The 18585-nt window shown below is 42.2% G+C and overlaps 1 protein-coding gene across 2 annotated transcripts in view; it reads right to left on the reverse strand.

Annotated features, from left to right (window-relative positions):
- FSTL5 (follistatin like 5) overlaps positions 1-18585 on the reverse strand; it is a gene marked incomplete at its 3' end in the record, with an annotated part of 983490 nt that overhangs the window by 813769 nt on the left and 151136 nt on the right. For both annotated transcript variants that reach the window (XM_082261833.1, XM_082261832.1), the window contains exon 2: positions 2859-2987. In XM_082261833.1, the coding sequence (XP_082117959.1) occupies positions 2859-2981 (123 nt within the window). In that variant the 5' untranslated portion in view covers positions 2982-2987. The remainder of the gene's footprint in view (positions 1-2858; positions 2988-18585) is intronic.

Raw genomic sequence — 18585 nt, forward strand, 5'->3', positions numbered from 1 at the left:
AAAAAAAAACAATAAAAATGACAAAAATGTTTCCCTTAGTTAGTAAAAGCAATAACTTTTGTACAAACCAATCAAAATACGCTTTTTGCAATTTTTTTTACGAAACATATGTAGCAGAAAACAAATTGGCCTAAAATGTTAAAAAATTTTGATTTTTACAATTTTTTGGGGGGGAATTTCATATAAAAAAATGTGAAAAATATTGTTATTTTTGCAAAATTGTCAATCTTTTTTTGTTTATAGTGCATGATCAAAAAATCGCACAAGTGATCAAATATCACCAAAAGAAAGCTCTATTTGTGGGAAAAAAGGACGTCAATTTCATTTGGGTACAGTGTCGCACGACCGGGCAATTGTCCGTTAAAGTCACGCAGTGCCAAATCGCAAAATAGGCCCTGGTCAGGGTAAAATCTTCCGGGGCTTAAGTGGTTAACACATCCTCCCATACAGCAATACAAATATGAAGGGGACAAAAATATATGGATATTGAATGCAGCATCAATATCTACATCTTCCGCCCTGTCACATAATTGTACATGTGTGGTTTCTTGTCCCCTAAGTATTATTTTTCAGGGATTTGTCATAGTGGATTTGTAGAAGGTTTTGCATCAGCTGAAGCATTATGTCAGAATATGCAATGATATTTTCTACTGAATGTAAAGCAGAGCTACAGATAGATGTTGTTATCTGTAAGAGCACTATTATGCATTACAGCTGTGATTCTCCAAACAGTATAAGCCACACAGAAAAACAAAAACCATGCTGAGTAATCAAGCAACTATTTCTTGTCACAGCATGTTGTATAGCCTAGCTCAAAAAAAAGAAAAAATCAAGTTGTGCTGTGTTTTACTGCTTTGCTGCATGGACGGATATAAACCAAAATGAATACTTTAGAGATACTCTTTTGAGTAATCAGCTGTCATATATTTGATATACATTGAATGGTTTAATTTATTATATCTACCATGTATATTAAACAGTGATACCAGTTGGTTTTGGAGGATACCTTTTAATTTATTTGGCACCATATCTGTCCTTGTGTATTAGTATATACAAACTGTATAGGATAATATTTATTATTCAATATTCAGGCTAAAGGATGGGATGTCTCAGCTCTTAACCACTTAAGCCCCGGAGGATTTGGCTGCTAAAAGACCAGGGGGTATTTTTTGATTCGGCACTGCGTGACTTTAACGGACAATTGCGCGGTCGTGCGACGCTGTACCTAAACGAATTTGACGTCCTTTTTTTTCCCACAAACAGAGCTTTCTTTTGGTGGTATTTGATGACCTGTGCGATTTTTTGATCACGCGCTATAAACAAAAAAAGAGCGTCAATTTTGCAAAAATAACAATATTTTTCACATTTTTTTATATGAAATTCCCCAAAAAAAAAAGTAAAAATCAAAATTTTTTAACATTTTTGGCCAATTTGTTTTATGCTACATATGTTTGGTAAAAAAAAATCGCAAAAAGCGTATTTTGATTGGTTTGCGCAAAAGTTATTGCGTTTACTAACAAAGGGAAAGATTTTTGTCATTTTTGTTGTTTTTTTTAACGCGTAATGGCGGCGATCTGCGATTTTTTTTGTGGTACTGCGACATTGGGGCAGACAGATCGGACCCTTGACTGACATTTTTGACACTTTTGGGGTTACCAGTGACATTTCTACAGTACTCAGTGCTATATATATGCACTGTTACTGTAAAAATACACTGGCAGTGAAGGGGTTAACTTTATTTGAGAGGGAGGGGCTGTGTGTGTCCCTAGGGGTGTGATTCTAACTGTGATTGGCTGTGGCTTGAGCTGTAGTTACACTGATCAACGGTCCTACATAGTAGAATCGTATGATCAGGGTTTCTACACAGGCGAGAATGACAGGCAGCTTGTTTACACAAGCTGCCTGCCTTTCTCCCTCTCCCCCGACGATCGCAGAGTGAGCGGCGGACATCGGGTCCACCGGTCACACGCGCGGGGGGGTCCGTGACCGCGCGGGAGCGCGCCGCCAGCAGCGCGCGCTCGCTTCCCAGAGCCTCATAGGCTAGTGACGTAAATATACGTCACTTTGCCTGTGAGGGGCTGACTGCCGCAGTAAATCTACTGTCGGCAGTCGGCAAGTGGTTAAAGAGGAAGTAAACCCTCCTCTGACACTTTTACCTATAGGTAAGCCTATATTAAGGCTTACCTATAGGTACTGTAAATATCTCCTAAACATGTACCGTTTAGAAGATATTTACCTTACATTCAGCCAGTGACGTCACAATCAGATGGCCGGATGCCGCGATCCCAGAAGACGGGCGAATGGACATGTCGCCCGTCATACAGGTGAGCGGGCGGCACGGCGGGGGCTCGTTCTTAGGTAAGTATTTCATAATGAGCTAGTATGCGCTGTATACTAGCTCATTATGGGTTTCTCTTTCAGGTTGCAGCAAAAAAAAAAAGTTTTGAGGGTTTACAACCTCTTTAACAGGGTTTCTTTTGTGTTAAAGTGGCGGTATTCTTACTGCTTTTAGGGGCAAGTGAGGGATTTAACCTCATGGAGAACACCACCTCGAAGGCAGCCAAGGTGGGCAAGATCGCCATCCCCATAGTGAAGCTGTCAAGTAGGAATGGAAATGACACCTTTCTGAAGTTCACCAGTTCATTAAAGGTTGGTCATGGGTGAAGGAGAGTTGGCAGCGTCAGATTTGCTAATTATCCATCATGTTACTGTACCAGCCTGGCCTGATTAGGCCACATGGGGTATTTGTTTCCCATCCACTTTTTGTCATGTTTACCTTCTATTGAAGCAATTTAGTGCAATGTTTAATAAATGTAATACTGATACATATACTGTATCAATAAAGATTTATGTTTTACCTTGTGCCGTAGTCTGATGAATGGTGAAAAAGGCTTAGCACTAAACTCTTCCTTTGCTGGTCTTCCTTGAATGAGCAAGAAAAAGCTGCCCATACATAAAACAACTGTGTGCCAGGATGACATCTTGTTCTGATAAAACACAAAAACACCAATTATATTATGTACACAAGATAAAATACATAATTATATGTATACAAAGTATTTGACATATAAATGCGATGATTACAGTAAAGGATTATTGCTTTCAAGGATGTGTTTCAAATTTGACACACAAATACCAATAAGTTAACATCATAACAGAATTCACATTAGACTTATTATCTAGTTTTCAGCCAGTGGACATTTATGTATTAACTATAACTTAAATATAGAAGTGACACATTTCAGATCAGAATCGCCATTACTAAAAACAACTGCCTGAGTCTATTTAACATTCTAAAAAATCATTGTGAAATATCAAAATGGGAATTTGCTGTGCACCTCAACAGAAACAAACATGAGGTATGCTTTATTCCCAAGGCTTTGCTCACATTTTATCCTTGTCATGTTCTTCCTGTCACTACTTTGATCTACTATTTTTGGGAACAGGAGATCTATCACTGCTTTGAGAATTATTGTTCTATGTAGTTCTATAATAGGGTGCATGTTCTTTTATGACTTCTATGAGCAGCATGATATCAACATTTGAATTTTTATATCAACATGAACTTTAAGTACCTAATACAGTAGAAATGCTGGTTCTTATAAGTAATTATTGTAATTCTCATGCTCTGTCTGTTTAAATAACTGTCACTGTTAGCGATCTGTGTCAATGTATTCCTAAGAGTGAAGTTTACCTGGCTTAACTACAGTGCTCATGAAGTAGAACTTAGTGGTGAATACAGATATTTAAATTTGTTTCTGTATTTGGGTGGAGCCCTTGATATTCTAGCAAGAGATTTTACATGAAGCTTTAATTTCTTCCCAAGCTGAAGAAAAAATTCACCCTCTCCCTGTCATTTAACTGCCATTCACATGAATGAATAGAAGGTATGGTGCTTAGGGGCAGGAGGGGGAGTGTTTAACCATGAGACCCCATGTGCATCTGGACCTAGGATTCAAGAAGGCTTCACACAGACAAATATTATTGTTATTATTATACAGGATTTACAGTTTACGCAGTGCTCTACAAAGTAAAGGGGGCCAGTATGATTACAATGCAGTTCAATAGAGAAGGAATAGGAGGTACCTGCTCATGAAGTGTACAATCTAAATGGAGGGGGAGGTGGTACAATAGGTAATCGCTGCGAGGGATGATCTGATGGAGGTGAGTCAGGTACAGTTCTTAGGTGGAGATGGGGTAGGCTTCCCTGAATAAGTGAGTTTTCAAGGATCGCCTAAAAGCAGACAAGGTAGGAGTTGACCAGACTTACTGGAGCAGAGAGTTTTAGAGAATAGGAGAGGCTCTGGAGAAGTCCTGGAGGTGAGCATGCGAGGAGGTAACAGGGGAGCAAGAGAGCAGAAGGTCTTGGTAGGAGCAGAGAGGATGAGTTGGGTAATATCTCCATATGAGGTTAGTGATGTAGCTGTGGGCAGTGTTTTGGATGGCCTTGTATGTTGTGGTTAGTATTTTGAATTTTATAGGATGGGGTAGGGGAAGTCGCTAAAGAGATTGGCAGAGAGGTTAGTAAGGTATATTAGTCTAGCAGCAGCATTCATTGTAGACTGAAGGGGGGAATAGCCTGTATAAAGGTAGGCCAGTGAGGAGGGAATTGCAGTAGTAAAGGTGGCAAATGACCAAGGAATAAATACGTTGTTTTGTATTGTCGTTGGTTAGGAAGGTGTGAATTCTGGAAATATGGCAGAGGTTAAGGCAGCAAGATTTAGTCAGTGATTGGATGTGAATGTGGGGGCTGAAAAAGAGGTCAGAGACTAGCATTACACCCAGCACCCTGGCAAAGGTGGAGGGACCAGTGGTTGTCCCATTGATCTCAATGGTAAAGTCATTGGAAGGGGATCGGTGAGGAGGAAATATTAGAAGCTCAGTTTTAGAAACACTGAGTTTGAGAAAGTGGTGTGACATCCATACTTATATGTTGCTCAGTAAGTTTGTGATATGTGAGAAATTGAGGGAGTGAGTTGAGGAGTTGAGAGCTAGATCTGGGTGTCATTAGTATAGAAGTGGTATTGGAAGCCATGGGAGGTGATCAACTGGCTCATGGTAGAGGTATCGAGAGAGAATAGAGGGGCCCAAGAACAGAGCTTTGGGGTACCCCAACAGAAAGAGGAGTGGAGGAGATGGTGTTGCATGTGACATAAAAGTGTGTTGCGATAGGTAGGGGGAGAACCAGGAAAGAGCAGAATCTTGGAGTGGAGTGTGTTGAGGAGGAGTAGGTGGTCAACTGTGTCGAAGGCAACAGAAATTATTATTTTTATATTCATATTTGTACTATTAAGTGGCATTATTAGGTTATATATACATTTCAACATAGTTCACATGTGAACTATGCATACTTATAAAGCTCAAAATTCTAACTTAACCACTTCCAGCTCGCCATATACAAAAATGATGGCTGGGAAGTGGTTGCTCTATCCTGACTGGCCGTCATATGACGTACAGCAGGATAGACTGCTCTGTGCGATCTGAGCGGCGATCGGTTGTGAGGTGTGCCACTCTGACTCTGACACACTGCATCTCCGATCCCAGTAAAGAGCCTAATGACGTAGGCTCTTTACCATGTGACCACCTGTGTCCACTCACAGCTGGTCAAATAGTATATAGGAAGTGCCGTTGATCGGCTTTCCTCAGTTCGTGCCTGACAGGCACGAGTAGAGGAGAGCCGATTGGCGGCTCTCCTGACAGGGGAGTCTGTGCTAGTAATCAGACAAATGATCACCAGTGCAGACCCTTGGGGGGATGATACTAGAGCCACCCATGGCCACCAGGGATGCCCACCCACGGCCACCAGGGATGCCAATCAGGGCTCAGGGACCATTTCAGTGCCCTCATCCTCAGAGCTCCGCATGATTGCCATCTATCAGTGCCACCCACCAGTGCCCATCATTGCCATTTATCAGTGCCGCCCACCAGTGCCCATTATTTCCCACCAGTGCCGCCTATCAGTGCCCATCAGTGCCACCTATCAGTGCCGCCTATCAGTGCCCATCAGTGCCACCTATCAGTACCCATCAGTGCCGCCTATCAGTGCCCACCAATTCTGCATATCAGTGATACCTATCAGTGCCCATCAGTGCTGCATATCAGTGCCCATCAGTGCTGCATATAAGTGCCTCATCATCAGTGCCTCCCCATCAGTGCCACCCCATTAGTGCCTCCTCATCAGTGCCTATCAGTGCGGCCTAATCAGTGCAGGAAAAAATGTATCTATTTACAAAATTTTATAACATAAACAAAAAACTTTTTTTTTTTTTTTTTACTTTTCGGTCTTTTTTTATTTGTGTAGCAAAAAAAGAAAAAGCCTTGCAGTGATCAAATACCACCAAAAGAAAGCTCTATTTGTAAGAACAAAATTATATAAATTTGGTTTAGGTACAGTGTTGAATGAAGACGCAATTGTCATTCAAATTGCAACAGCGCTAAAAGCTGAAAATTGGACTGGGCAGGAAGGGGGTGAAACTGCCCTGTTTTGAAGTGGTTAATAAAATAATTTGGTTAGTATGAAATTGTTCATAAAATCTACCTTATTAAGATTTAACTTATCCATATTCACAAGTCTATTCAAAATTACACAACTTAACCATAAGAAGTCACCTAGAATTATGTGGCAGTAGAAAAATATTGCCTCTTGTTGTACCAACATGCTTGAATACAAAATTCATCAACTACTTATCAATGTCCATTCAAGCATTATCAGGTATCCTCATACACTCAGATAGTATTTACAAGATTCACGCAGAGTCAACGTGTTTTTATGAAGATAAATCAATAGATCACAATATCCATACCCAGTGAAACATGAACTGATTTTCATATAGAAGACCAGTCTGCAATGTCAGCATTCTTGAGATCCACTGAAGTATAACAATTATTTAATGACTATCGGATGTCATGCGGACATAGTAAAGAAATACGTTTTCCTTTTTACTGCTATTTTACAGTTACAGATGTAAGTGGCATCATGGTCCAATAATATTGATAAAATGTGTCTGTATCTCTACAAATACACCTCGCCATGCCATTGAAATCAAATACTATTAGAATTGCTGTACTTCAAGGAGATCTATAGTCACAGCATACCCTTTCATTCTGCAGCATCAGCATTGTAAAAGCAATACAAACAGTAGTTATTATTGACAATCCAATATAAATCTTCCTTCATGTTGTGATTGCTGCCTGCCCGTTGCTATCTCTTTCCACAACTTCCTAGATTGCCTGCATGCTTTGTAAATTCTCCTCTGCTCATTCCTTTGGATATTTGTGGATGATTTCTAAGGACTACTTAGCCCATAGTACCTTGCTACCTGCAAGCAGTGATGATGTGGGATGTTTCCCATACTGACTATTCTTCCTGAAAATCCCCCTCTCAGCACCTCCATAGTTCAAAAGGCAGATTTTTTTAAGATTATTCAGAATATTAGGAGTAGGCTATAAATAATTAAAATACAGTTTAGAAATTCATGTACTGTATGATTTTAAATGTTGACCATAGATACAGTAGTAGTAGTTTTTGCGACAGCACAAATTACAGAGCCTCTGTGGGTAATAAACAAACAGCTTATATTTTAAAGCTAATTTGGGGAACTTATGGCAGCCTTCAGTCTCATGCTTTGATCCTAAAAACAACCAGATTCCTAATGGAATCTGGTAAATGTGTCTTTTATAAGGACTGTACAAGATGACCATAAGAATTAGAGGTTATCTGTCAATTTTAGTGCAAGGTTTTCTTAATTGATAGGGGTGTAGCTTTTTATACTAAATTATGTAAATGTCCAAATATTTTTAGCCTCAAATGGGAAAGAGACCTGGGAACTCCAATTTTGGATGTGCAATGTCTGAAAGCCATTAAACATAATTACCAACACTCGAGATGTGCTAATTATTGGGAAACAGCGCAAAAACTGCAGCAGAGGTGGCATTTTACACCATACCTGCTATATAAATTCTCTACATCACTTAAAGACATATGTTGGCGAGGATGTGGGCGAGTAGGCACGCTCCTTCATGCCACCTGGTCATGCCCGAATCTAAGAAATTTTTGGTCCGCAATGTTCAACTTAATGGGAAAAGTGACAGGTGTTCACATTAAACCAAACCCGGCTTTGGCCACCCTGAGTGTTGGTACTGAAAATATCCACCCCTCCTTTAGGTCCATATGTATGCAAATTGTCTTCGCTGCTAGGGCAAGTATAATGAGACACTGGAAGACGAGGGTAATCCCTGATCCCAAGGAAGTAATTAATCAGATCCATGAGATCTATATATATGAACAATTAATGGCATCAAAAGATGGTTCTCAGAAAAAATTCAAGCTGGCTTGGCAACCTTGGTGCACTTATTTAACTATGTCTTGAACATTAAATTTACAGATGCAGTTTTTCCTTATACTGCTTTACTCATGATTCAATCAGTGATTTACTGGGGGTGTGTCGACTCATCTCCCTCCCTGTGACAAGATGTTCCCATTTGGGGTTCTGGGGAGGGGTGGGTCGCTGTATCCACTCCTAATGTTATAGTTATAACCATTGTCTTGACTCAATACATATTTTACTAATGCTACGTGCAAACTATATATTATATCTATCTATGCCCTTCACTTTATCTATGTCACTGCATTGTTTCTTGTAATGTGGCTGATATTGTATGTTTAAAATTTTCAATAAAAATGTATTTCACAAATATTTTTAGCCTAAAACTGTGATTTCAGGTCAAAATATGCTACTGTGACTACTGGCTGAGATATGCTTAACCACATAAGCCCCAGAGGATTTGGCTGCTCAAAGACCAGGGCCTATTTTGCGATTCGGCACTGTGTGAATTTAACAGAAAATGCGCGGTCATTCGACGCTGTACCCAAATGAAATTGACGTCCTTTTTTCCCCACAAACAGGGCTTTCTTTTGGTGGTATTTGATCACCTGTGCAATTTTTATTTTTTGCGCTATAAACAAAAAAAGAGCGTCAACTTTGAAAAAATAACAATATTTTTCACATTTTTTTTAATCAAATTCTCCCCCCCCCCCCCCCAAAATGTAAAAATCTAAATTTTTTAACATTGTAGGCCAATTTGTTTTCTGCTACATATTTTTGGTAAAAAAAATGCAATAAGCGAATTTTGATTGGTTTGCTTAAAAGTTATTAGGTTTACTAACTAAGGGAAAGATGTCATTTTTTTTTTTTTTTTTTTTTGTTAACTAGTAATTGCGGCGATCTGCGATTTTGTTTGCGGGACTGCGACATTGCGGCCGACAGATCGGACCCCTGACTAGCATTTTTGACACTTTTGGGGGTACCAGTGACATTACTACAGTAATCAGTGCTATAAATGTGCACTGTTACTGTAAAAATTACACTGGCAGGGAAGGAGTTAACTTTATTAGAGATCCAGGGGTTAAGTGTGTCCCTAGGGGCGTGCTTCTAACTGTCAAGGGGTGTGGCTTTTGATGTAACCATAGAGACATAAGATCCTACATAGCAGGATCATATGATCTCTGCAGTTACACCAGGGAGAATGACAGGCGGCTTTGTTTACATCAGTCGGCTGCCTTTCTCCCTCTCCAGCAGGAGATCGTGAGTGACCGGCGGACATCGGAGCCGCCGGTTACTCACGCGGGGATCCCTGTGAACGAGCGGGGGCAGGAGCGCACCTCTGGCGGCACGCGCTCGCCCCCTATTGGCTCGTGGGAGAGTGATGTACCAATACGTCACTTTGCCCAGGAGGGGCTGACTGCCGCAGTATATGTACTTGCGGCGGTCGGCAAGTGGTTAAGGAATATGTAAACCGAACATATCATATTCCTTATAATTGCCTGCTTTACCATGTACTGAATGTTTGAAAAAGTATCCTGTTCTTTCTGCATTGCTCCCTTTGTGTAAAATCTCTGGTGTTCTTGCCAGTCCCTCTGATTTCCTGTTAAAACCTGACCACACTAAGCAGGAGAGCACACTGTGGTCAGTTCTATAGCTATGCTGGGAATTCATCCTACTCTCCACCAATGATCAGACTTGTCCTAACCCCCGAATAGCCTCTCACTGGGAAGATCAGTGCAGTGTAGGTTCTTCTGTCCTAGCGCTTATGCAGCTGAGAAGAGAGGGAATATGATCACTTATTCAAAAGGTAAACATGGTGTTTATAATGTTTTTTCCTATCAATACACAAATGATTTGCTTTTAATTTCTGTTTTAAACTGAATTGGTTGTTTTGCAATGCAAAACTGTTACAATCACTTTGGTGAGTATATGTATTATTTTACAACTAAGACTTTGTTCACATGGCCAAATACTTGCAAGCAAGCCCCATACATGGCAGATACTTGCAAGCAAGCCCCATACATGGCAGATACTTGCAAGCAAGCCCCATACATGGCAGATACTTGCAAGCATGCCCCATACATGGTAGATACTTGAAAGCAAGCCCCATACATGGCAGATACTTGCAAGCAAGCCCCATACATGGCAGATACTTGTAAACAAGCCCCATACATGGCAGATATTTGCAAGCAAGCCCCAAACATAGCAGTGTTTTGCAAGCACAGGGATAAATCGGTGTTGCATGTATCCTGTGCTGGCAGTCCCGTAGAAGTCAAATAGAACACACAGCTGAACAGACCCACTGTGTCCCTTAGCTCATTCTGGGGGCTTTTGGGGCCATGCACCTGTAAAACCTGTGCACCCCCATGCTGGCAAAACATAGCCCTGCATGGGATATGCAAGCATTCACCTGCGCAAACAAGGCCCAAGTTACATTCATTTATTTAGAAGAGTGCAGGAACATCAAGGGCATTTATTTTATTATAACAATATGCTATATATTTGTTGTTTATGTGTAATCTTAAATTGTGGAACAATATTGATAAGATTTATAAAGATACTGAATGAACTGTTGTATTTTTTATGATCACTTTGTTGTTCTGGAAAGAAATTGTCTTTTTCTAATAAAAATGAAATATATAATAATATTATATATTAAACATACAATAAATACAAACTATTATAAAAATAAATCTGTTTTAGGTATTCTTAAGAGAACCAATTATTTTGAATAGAGTATGGTTTATTTTGCACATTTTGTCGTTAGAAGGAAATGACGTGTTCTGCATTAGCAGAATTACAGAGTAGTCAAATTATTAGATGAAAATACTACATAAGAATATATCCCTAGTAGTGTTGAGCGAACACGGACTGTATTATTCGTGTTCGTACCGAATAATTGGATTTTTTGTACCCGAACACGGACACGGACACTTTACTGTATGTTCGGGTAAAAATCCGTGTTCGGTCGTTTTATTTCCGGGTTTTGCATGCTTTGGCGCTCTTTTCATGGCGGGCTTTCAACAGCCAATCAACAATCGTTTAACTGGTGTGCCTTAAGCCATCCCAGCCATGCCTGCAAATGTCTCAGTAGCTGTGATTGGCCGTCTGAAGCATGTGACCAAGTCTTTATAAGTTCGAGGCAGCCGCAGCGGCGACATTATGCTGCTTAGATTCAGGGACAGAGCACACATCAACGTGCTGGCTGCTGATTAGGGAAAGATAGGCAGGAAAAAACCATTTGTGTCCGGATAGAATTGAGGGACAGGTCGGAGTGTTTAGGCAGGGCGAGTTGTAGGCATTTTAGGGATAGAGTCTGCTGAATTATATAGGGTCAGTGTCTTCTACAAACTACAATCGATATTGCTGTGTGGGGGGTGGGGTCTGCACTCAATCCTGATCTACGATCTCTTCTCAATCCTGTTAGGGACAGAGTCTGCTGAATTTTAGGGAAACTGTGTTCTACAAACTACAATCGATATTGCTGTGTGGTGTGGGATTGGAGATAGGCAGGTGTCAGTGATCCACATCCATTTTTCTGTGTGTGAGCTGCAGTGAACACAATCTTTTTGGGCTGCAGTGAACACAATCTTTTTGGGCTGCAGTGAACACAATCTTTTTGGGCTGCAGTGAACACAATCTTTTTGGGGTGCAGTGAACAAAATCTTTTTGGGGTGCAGTGAACACAATCCTTTTTGGTGTGCAGTGAACACAATCTTTGTGGGGTGCAGTGAACAAAATCCTTTGTGGGGTGCAGTGAACACAATCTTTTTGGGGTGCAGTGAACAAAATCCTTTTTGGGGTGCAGTGAACAACATCCTTTTTGGGGTGCAGTGAACACAATCTTTTTGGGGTGCAGTGAACAAAATCCTTTGTGGGGTGCAGTGAACACAATCTTTTTGGGGTGCAGTGAACACAATCTTTTTGGGGTGGAGTGAACAACATCCTTTTTGGGGTGCAGTGAACAAAATCCTTTTTGGGGTGCAGTGAACAAAATCATTTTTGGGGTGCAGTGAACACAATCTTTTTGGGGTGCAGTGAACACAATCTTTGTGGGGTGCAGTGAACACAATCTTTTTGGGGTGGAGTGAACAACATCCTTTTTGGGGTGCAGTGAACAACATCCTTTTTGGGGTGCAGTGAACACAATCTTTTTGGGGTGCAGTGAACACAATCTTTGTGGGGTACAGTGAACAGAATCTTTGTGGGGTGCAGTGAACACAATCTTTGGGGGGTACAGTGAACACAATCTTTGTGAGGTGCAGTGAACACAATCTTTGTGGGGTGCAGTGAACACAATCATTGTGGGGTGCAGTGAACTCAATCTTTGTGGGGTACAGTGAACACAATCTCATACTGAAGGTTTGAGGGTGCTGCCTGTTCCATACTCCCCCTACTCCTCATCTAGCCTTTTAGGGGTACAAACAATAGTAATTGGGGCCTAGTGTGGTTGTGTACGTGTGATATACATACACTTTTTTGGGATCATATTTTCTATTCCGCTATTTAATCAAAAACCTTTGGGGATCAGTTAAATTGGGGGATAGTCTGTGTTGGTACGTGTGAGAGAGATCCACCTTTCCAAGTTGTTGGGGTTCATCTCATACTTCTGAAGGTTTGAGGGTGCTGCCTGTTCCATACTCCCCCTACTCCTAGCCTTTTAGGGGTACAAACAATAGTAATTGGGGCCTAGTGTGGTTGTGTACGTGTGATATACATACACTTTTTTGGGATCATATTTTCTATTCCGCTATTTAATCAAAAACCTTTGGGGATCAGTTAAATTGGGGGATAGTCTGTGTTGGTACGTGTGAGAGAGATCCACCTTTCCAAGTTGTTGGGGTTCATCTCATACTTCTGAAGGTTTGAGGGTGCTGCCTGTTCCATACTCCCCCTACTCCTAGCCTTTTAGGGGTACAAACAATAGTAATTGGGGCCTAGTGTGGTTGTGTACGTGTGATATACATACACTTTTTTGGGATCATATTTTCTATTCCGCTATTTAATCAAAAACCTCTGGGGATCAGTTAAATTGGGGGATAGTCTGTGTTGGTACGTGTGAGAGAGATCCACCTTTCCAAGTTGTTGGGGTTCATCTCATACTTCTGAAGGTTTGAGGGTGCTGCCTGTTCCATACTCCCCCTACTCCTAGCCTTTTAGGGGTACAAACAATAGTAATTGGGGCCTAGTGTGGTTGTGTACGTGTGATATACATACACTTTTTTGGGATCATATTTTCTATTCCGCTATTTAATCAAAAACCTTTGGGGATCAGTTAAATTGGGGGATAGTCTGTGTTGGTACGTGTGAGAGAGATCCACCTTTCCAAGTTGTTGGGGTTCATCTCATACTTCTGAAGGTTTGAGGGTGCTGCCTGTTCCATACTCCCCCTACTCCTAGCCTTTTAGGGGTACAAACAATAGTAATTGGGGCCTAGTGTGGTTGTGTACGTGTGATATACATACACTTTTTTGGGATCATATTTTCTATTCCGCTATTTAATCAAAAACCTCTGGGGATCAGTTAAATTGGGGGATAGTCTGTGTTGGTACGTGTGAGAGAGATCCACCTTTCCAAGTTGTTGGGGTTCATCTCATACTTCTGAAGGTTTGAGGGTGCTGCCTGTTCCATACTCCCCCTACTCCTAGCCTTTTAGGGGTACAAACAATAGTAATTGGGGCCTAGTGTGGTTGTGTACGTGTGATATACATACACTTTTTTGGGATCATATTTTCTATTCCGCTATTTAATCAAAAACCTTTGGGGATCAGTTAAATTGGGGGATAGTCTGTGTTGGTACGTGTGAGAGAGATCCACCTTTCCAAGTTGTTGGGGTTCATCTCATACTTCTGAAGGTTTGAGGGTGCTGCCTGTTCCATACTCCCCCTACTCCTAGCCTTTTAGGGGTACAAACAATAGTAATTGGGGCCTAGTGTGGTTGTGTACGTGTGATATACATACACTTTTTTGGGATCATATTTTCTATTCCGCTATTTAATCAAAAACCTCTGGGGATCAGTTAAATTGGGGGATAGTCTGTGTTGGTACGTGTGAGAGAGATCCACCTTTCCAAGTTGTTGGGGTTCATCTCATACTTCTGAAGGTTTGAGGGTGCTGCCTGTTCCATACTCCCCCTACTCCTAGCCTTTTAGGGGTACAAACAATAGTAATTGGGGCCTAGTGTGGTTGTGTACGTGTGATATACATACACTTTTTTGGGATCATATTTTCTATTCCGCTATTTAATCAAAAACCTTTGGGGATCAGTTAAATTGGGGGATAGTCTGTGTTGGTACGTGTGAGAGAGATCCACCTTTCCAAGTTGTTGGGGTTCATCTCATACTTCTGAAGGTTTGAGGGTGCTGCCTGTTCCATACTCCCCCTACTCCTAGCCTTTTAGGGGTACAAACAATAGTAATTGGGGCCTAGTGTGGTTGTGTACGTGTGATATACATACACTTTTTTGGGATCATATTTTCTATTCCGCTATTTAATCAAAAACCTTTGGGGATCAGTTAAATTGGGGGATAGTCTGTGTTGGTACGTGTGAGAGAGATCCACCTTTCCAAGTTGTTGAGGTTCATCTCATACTTCTGAAGGTTTGAGGGTGCTGCCTGTTCCATACTCCCCCTACTCCTAGCCTTTTAGGGGTACAAACAATAGTAATTGGGGCCTAGTGTGGTTGTGTACGTGTGATATACATACACTTTTTTGGGATCATATTTTCTATTCCGCTATTTAATCAAAAACCTTTGGGGATCAGTTAAATTGGGGGATAGTCTGTGTTGGTACGTGTGAGAGAGATCCACCTTTCCAAGTTGTTGGGGTTCATCTCATACTTCTGAAGGTTTGAGGGTGCTGCCTGTTACATACTCCCCCTACTCCTAGCCTTTTAGGGGTACAAACAATAGTAATTGGGGCCTAGTGTGGTTGTGTACGTGTGATATACATACACTTTTTTGGGATCATATTTTCTATTCCGCTATTTAATCAAAAACCTTTGGGGATCAGTTAAATTGGGGGATAGTCTGTGTTGGTACGTGTGAGAGAGATCCACCTTTCCAAGTTGTTGGGGTTCATCTCATACTTCTGAAGGTTTGAGGGTGCTGCCTGTTACATACTCCCCCTACTCCTAGCCTTTTAGGGGTACAAACAATAGTAATTGGGGCCTAGTGTGGTTGTGTACGTGTGATATACATACACTTTTTTGGGATCATATTTTCTATTCCGCTATTTAATCAAAAACCTTTGGGGATCAGTTAAATTGGGGGATAGTCTGTGTTGGTACGTGTGAGAGAGATCCACCTTTCCAAGTTGTTGAGGTTCATCTCATACTTCTGAAGGTTTGAGGGTGCTGCCTGTTCCATACTCCCCCTACTCCTAGCCTTTTAGGGGTACAAACAATAGTAATTGGGGCCTAGTGTGGTTGTGTACGTGTGATATACATACACTTTTTTGGGATCATATTTTCTATTCCGCTATTTAATCAAAAACCTTTGGGGATCAGTTAAATTGGGGGATAGTCTGTGTTGGTACGTGTGAGAGAGATCCACCTTTCCAAGTTGTTGGGGTTCATCTCATACTTCTGAAGGTTTGAGGGTGCTGCCTGTTCCATACTCCCCCTACTCCTAGCCTTTTAGGGGTACAAACAATAGTAATTGGGGCCTAGTGTGGTTGTGTACGTGCGAGATACATACACTTTTTTTGATCATATTTCCTATTCCGCTATTCAATAAAAACCTTTGAGGATCAATTGAATTGCGGGATAGTCTGTGTCGGTACGTGTGAGAGAGATCCACCTTTCCAAGTTGTTGGGGTTCATCTCATACTTCTGAAGGTTTGAGGGTGCTGCCTGTTCCATACCCCCCCTACTCCTCATCTAGCCTTTTAGGGGTACAAACAATAGTAATTGGGGCCTAGTGTGGTTGTGTACGTGCGAGATACATACACTTTTTTTGATCATATTTCCTATTCCGCTATTCAATAAAAACCTTTGAGGATCAATTGAATTGCGGGATAGTCTGTGTCGGTACGTGTGAGAGAGATCCACCTTTCCAAGTTGTTGGGGTTCATCTCATACTTCTGAAGGTTTGAGGGTGCTGCCTGTTCCATACCCCCCCTACTCCTCATCTAGCCTTTTAGGGGTACAAACAATAGTAATTGGGGCCTAGTGTGGTTGTGTACGTGCGAGATACATACACTTTTTTTGATCATATTTCCTATTCCGCTATTCAATAAAAACCTTTGAGGATCAATTGAATTGCGGGATAGTCTGTGTCGGTACGTGTGAGAGAGATCCACCTTTCCAAGTTGTTGGGGTTCATCTCATACTTCTGAAGGTTTGAGGGTGCTGCCTGTTCCATACCCCCCCTACTCCTCATCTAGCCTTTTAGGGGTACAAACAATAGTAATTGGGGCCTAGTGTGGTTGTGTACGTGCGAGATACATACACTTTTTTTGATCATATTTCCTATTCCGCTATTCAATAAAAACCTTTGAGGATCAATTGAATTGCGGGATAGTCTGTGTCGGTACGTGTGAGAGAGATCCACCTTTCCAAGTTGTTGGGGTTCATCTCATACTTCTGAAGGTTTGAGGGTGCTGCCTGTTCCATACCCCCCCTACTCCTCATCTAGCCTTTTAGGGGTACAAACAATAGTAATTGGGGCCTAGTGTGGTTGTGTACGTGCGAGATACATACACTTTTTTTGATCATATTTCCTATTCCGCTATTCAATAAAAACCTTTGAGGATCAATTGAATTGCGGGATAGTCTGTGTCGGTACGTGTGAGAGAGATCCACCTTTCCAAGTTGTTGGGGTTCATCTCATACTTCTGAAGGTTTGAGGGTGCTGCCTGTTCCATACCCCCCCTACTCCTCATCTAGCCTTTTAGGGGTACAAACAATAGTAATTGGGGCCTAGTGTGGTTGTGTACGTGCGAGATACATACACTTTTTTTGATCATATTTCCTATTCCGCTATTCAATAAAAACCTTTGAGGATCAATTGAATTGCGGGATAGTCTGTGTCGGTACGTGTGAGAGAGATCCACCTTTCCAAGTTGTTGGGGTTCATCTCATACTTCTGAAGGTTTGAGGATGCTGCCTGTTCCATACTCCCCCTACTCCTCATCTAGCCTTTTAGGGGTACAAACAATAGTAATTGGGGCCTAGTGTGGTTGTGTACGTGTGATATACATACACTTTTTTTGGATCATATTTTCTATTCCGCTATTTAATTTAACTGGGCCTCCATGCGAGACCTGTGTGCCTTGTTGCGCTGTTTTGAGTACTCCACCAACATGGCCAGTGGCAATGACGCCGTTCTCAGCTTAACTATCCCACTTCTATGCCTCCTTGAAAAAACAATTCGGGCGATGATGGAAGAGGATGTGGCACAGGATGAGGAGGAGGAGGAGGATGAAGAGGTAACATTTCCAAGGCTTTCAGGGCAGTCATTCGCAAGGGGCTCCGAGGGTGGGTTCCTGCACACGCAAACGCCAGGGACGCAATTGTCCAGCAGGGGCACAGTTCTGGAGGATGAGGAGGATGAGGAGGAGGAGGAGCTGGAGGAGGAGATGGAACCATGTTCACAGCAGGGTGGCACCCAGGCCAGCTCATGGCCATCACTGGTGCGTGGCTGGGGGGATACAGAGGACACGGACCATACACCTCCCACAGAGGACAGCCTTTCGTTGCCTCTGGGCAGCCTGGCACACATGAGCGATTACATGCTGCAGTGTCTCCACAACGACCGCCGAGTTGCCCACATTCTAACTTGTGCTGATTACTGGGTGGCCACGCTGCTGGATCCCCGTTACAAGGACAACGTACCGTCCTTAATTCACTCACTGGAGCGCGATCGCAAGATGCGCGAGTACAAGCGCACGCTGGTAGACGCCATGCTGCTGGCATTCCCATCTGACAGCGGGGCCACAGTGGAAGCACAAGGCAGAGGAGGAGGAGGAGGAGGTCGCCAACGCAACCAGGGCACCGCCAGCACCTCAGAAGGCAGGGTTAGCATGGCCGAAATGTGGAAAAGCTTTGTCAGCACGCCACAACAAACAGCAGCACCAGCAGCTCAGATGGAACGTCTTAGCAGGAGGCAGCATTTTACCAACATGGTGGAGCAGTATGTGTGCACACGCCTACATGTAGTGAATGACGGGTCTGCCCCCTTCAACTTCTGGGTCTCCAAATTGGGCACATGGCCTGAGCTTGCCCTTTACGCCTTGGAGGTGCTGGCGTGCCCTGCAGCCA

The sequence above is a fragment of the Pelophylax lessonae genome, assembly GCF_965119305.1.
Source record: "Pelophylax lessonae genome assembly, chromosome: 1".
Taxonomy (NCBI): domain Eukaryota; kingdom Metazoa; phylum Chordata; class Amphibia; order Anura; family Ranidae; genus Pelophylax; species Pelophylax lessonae.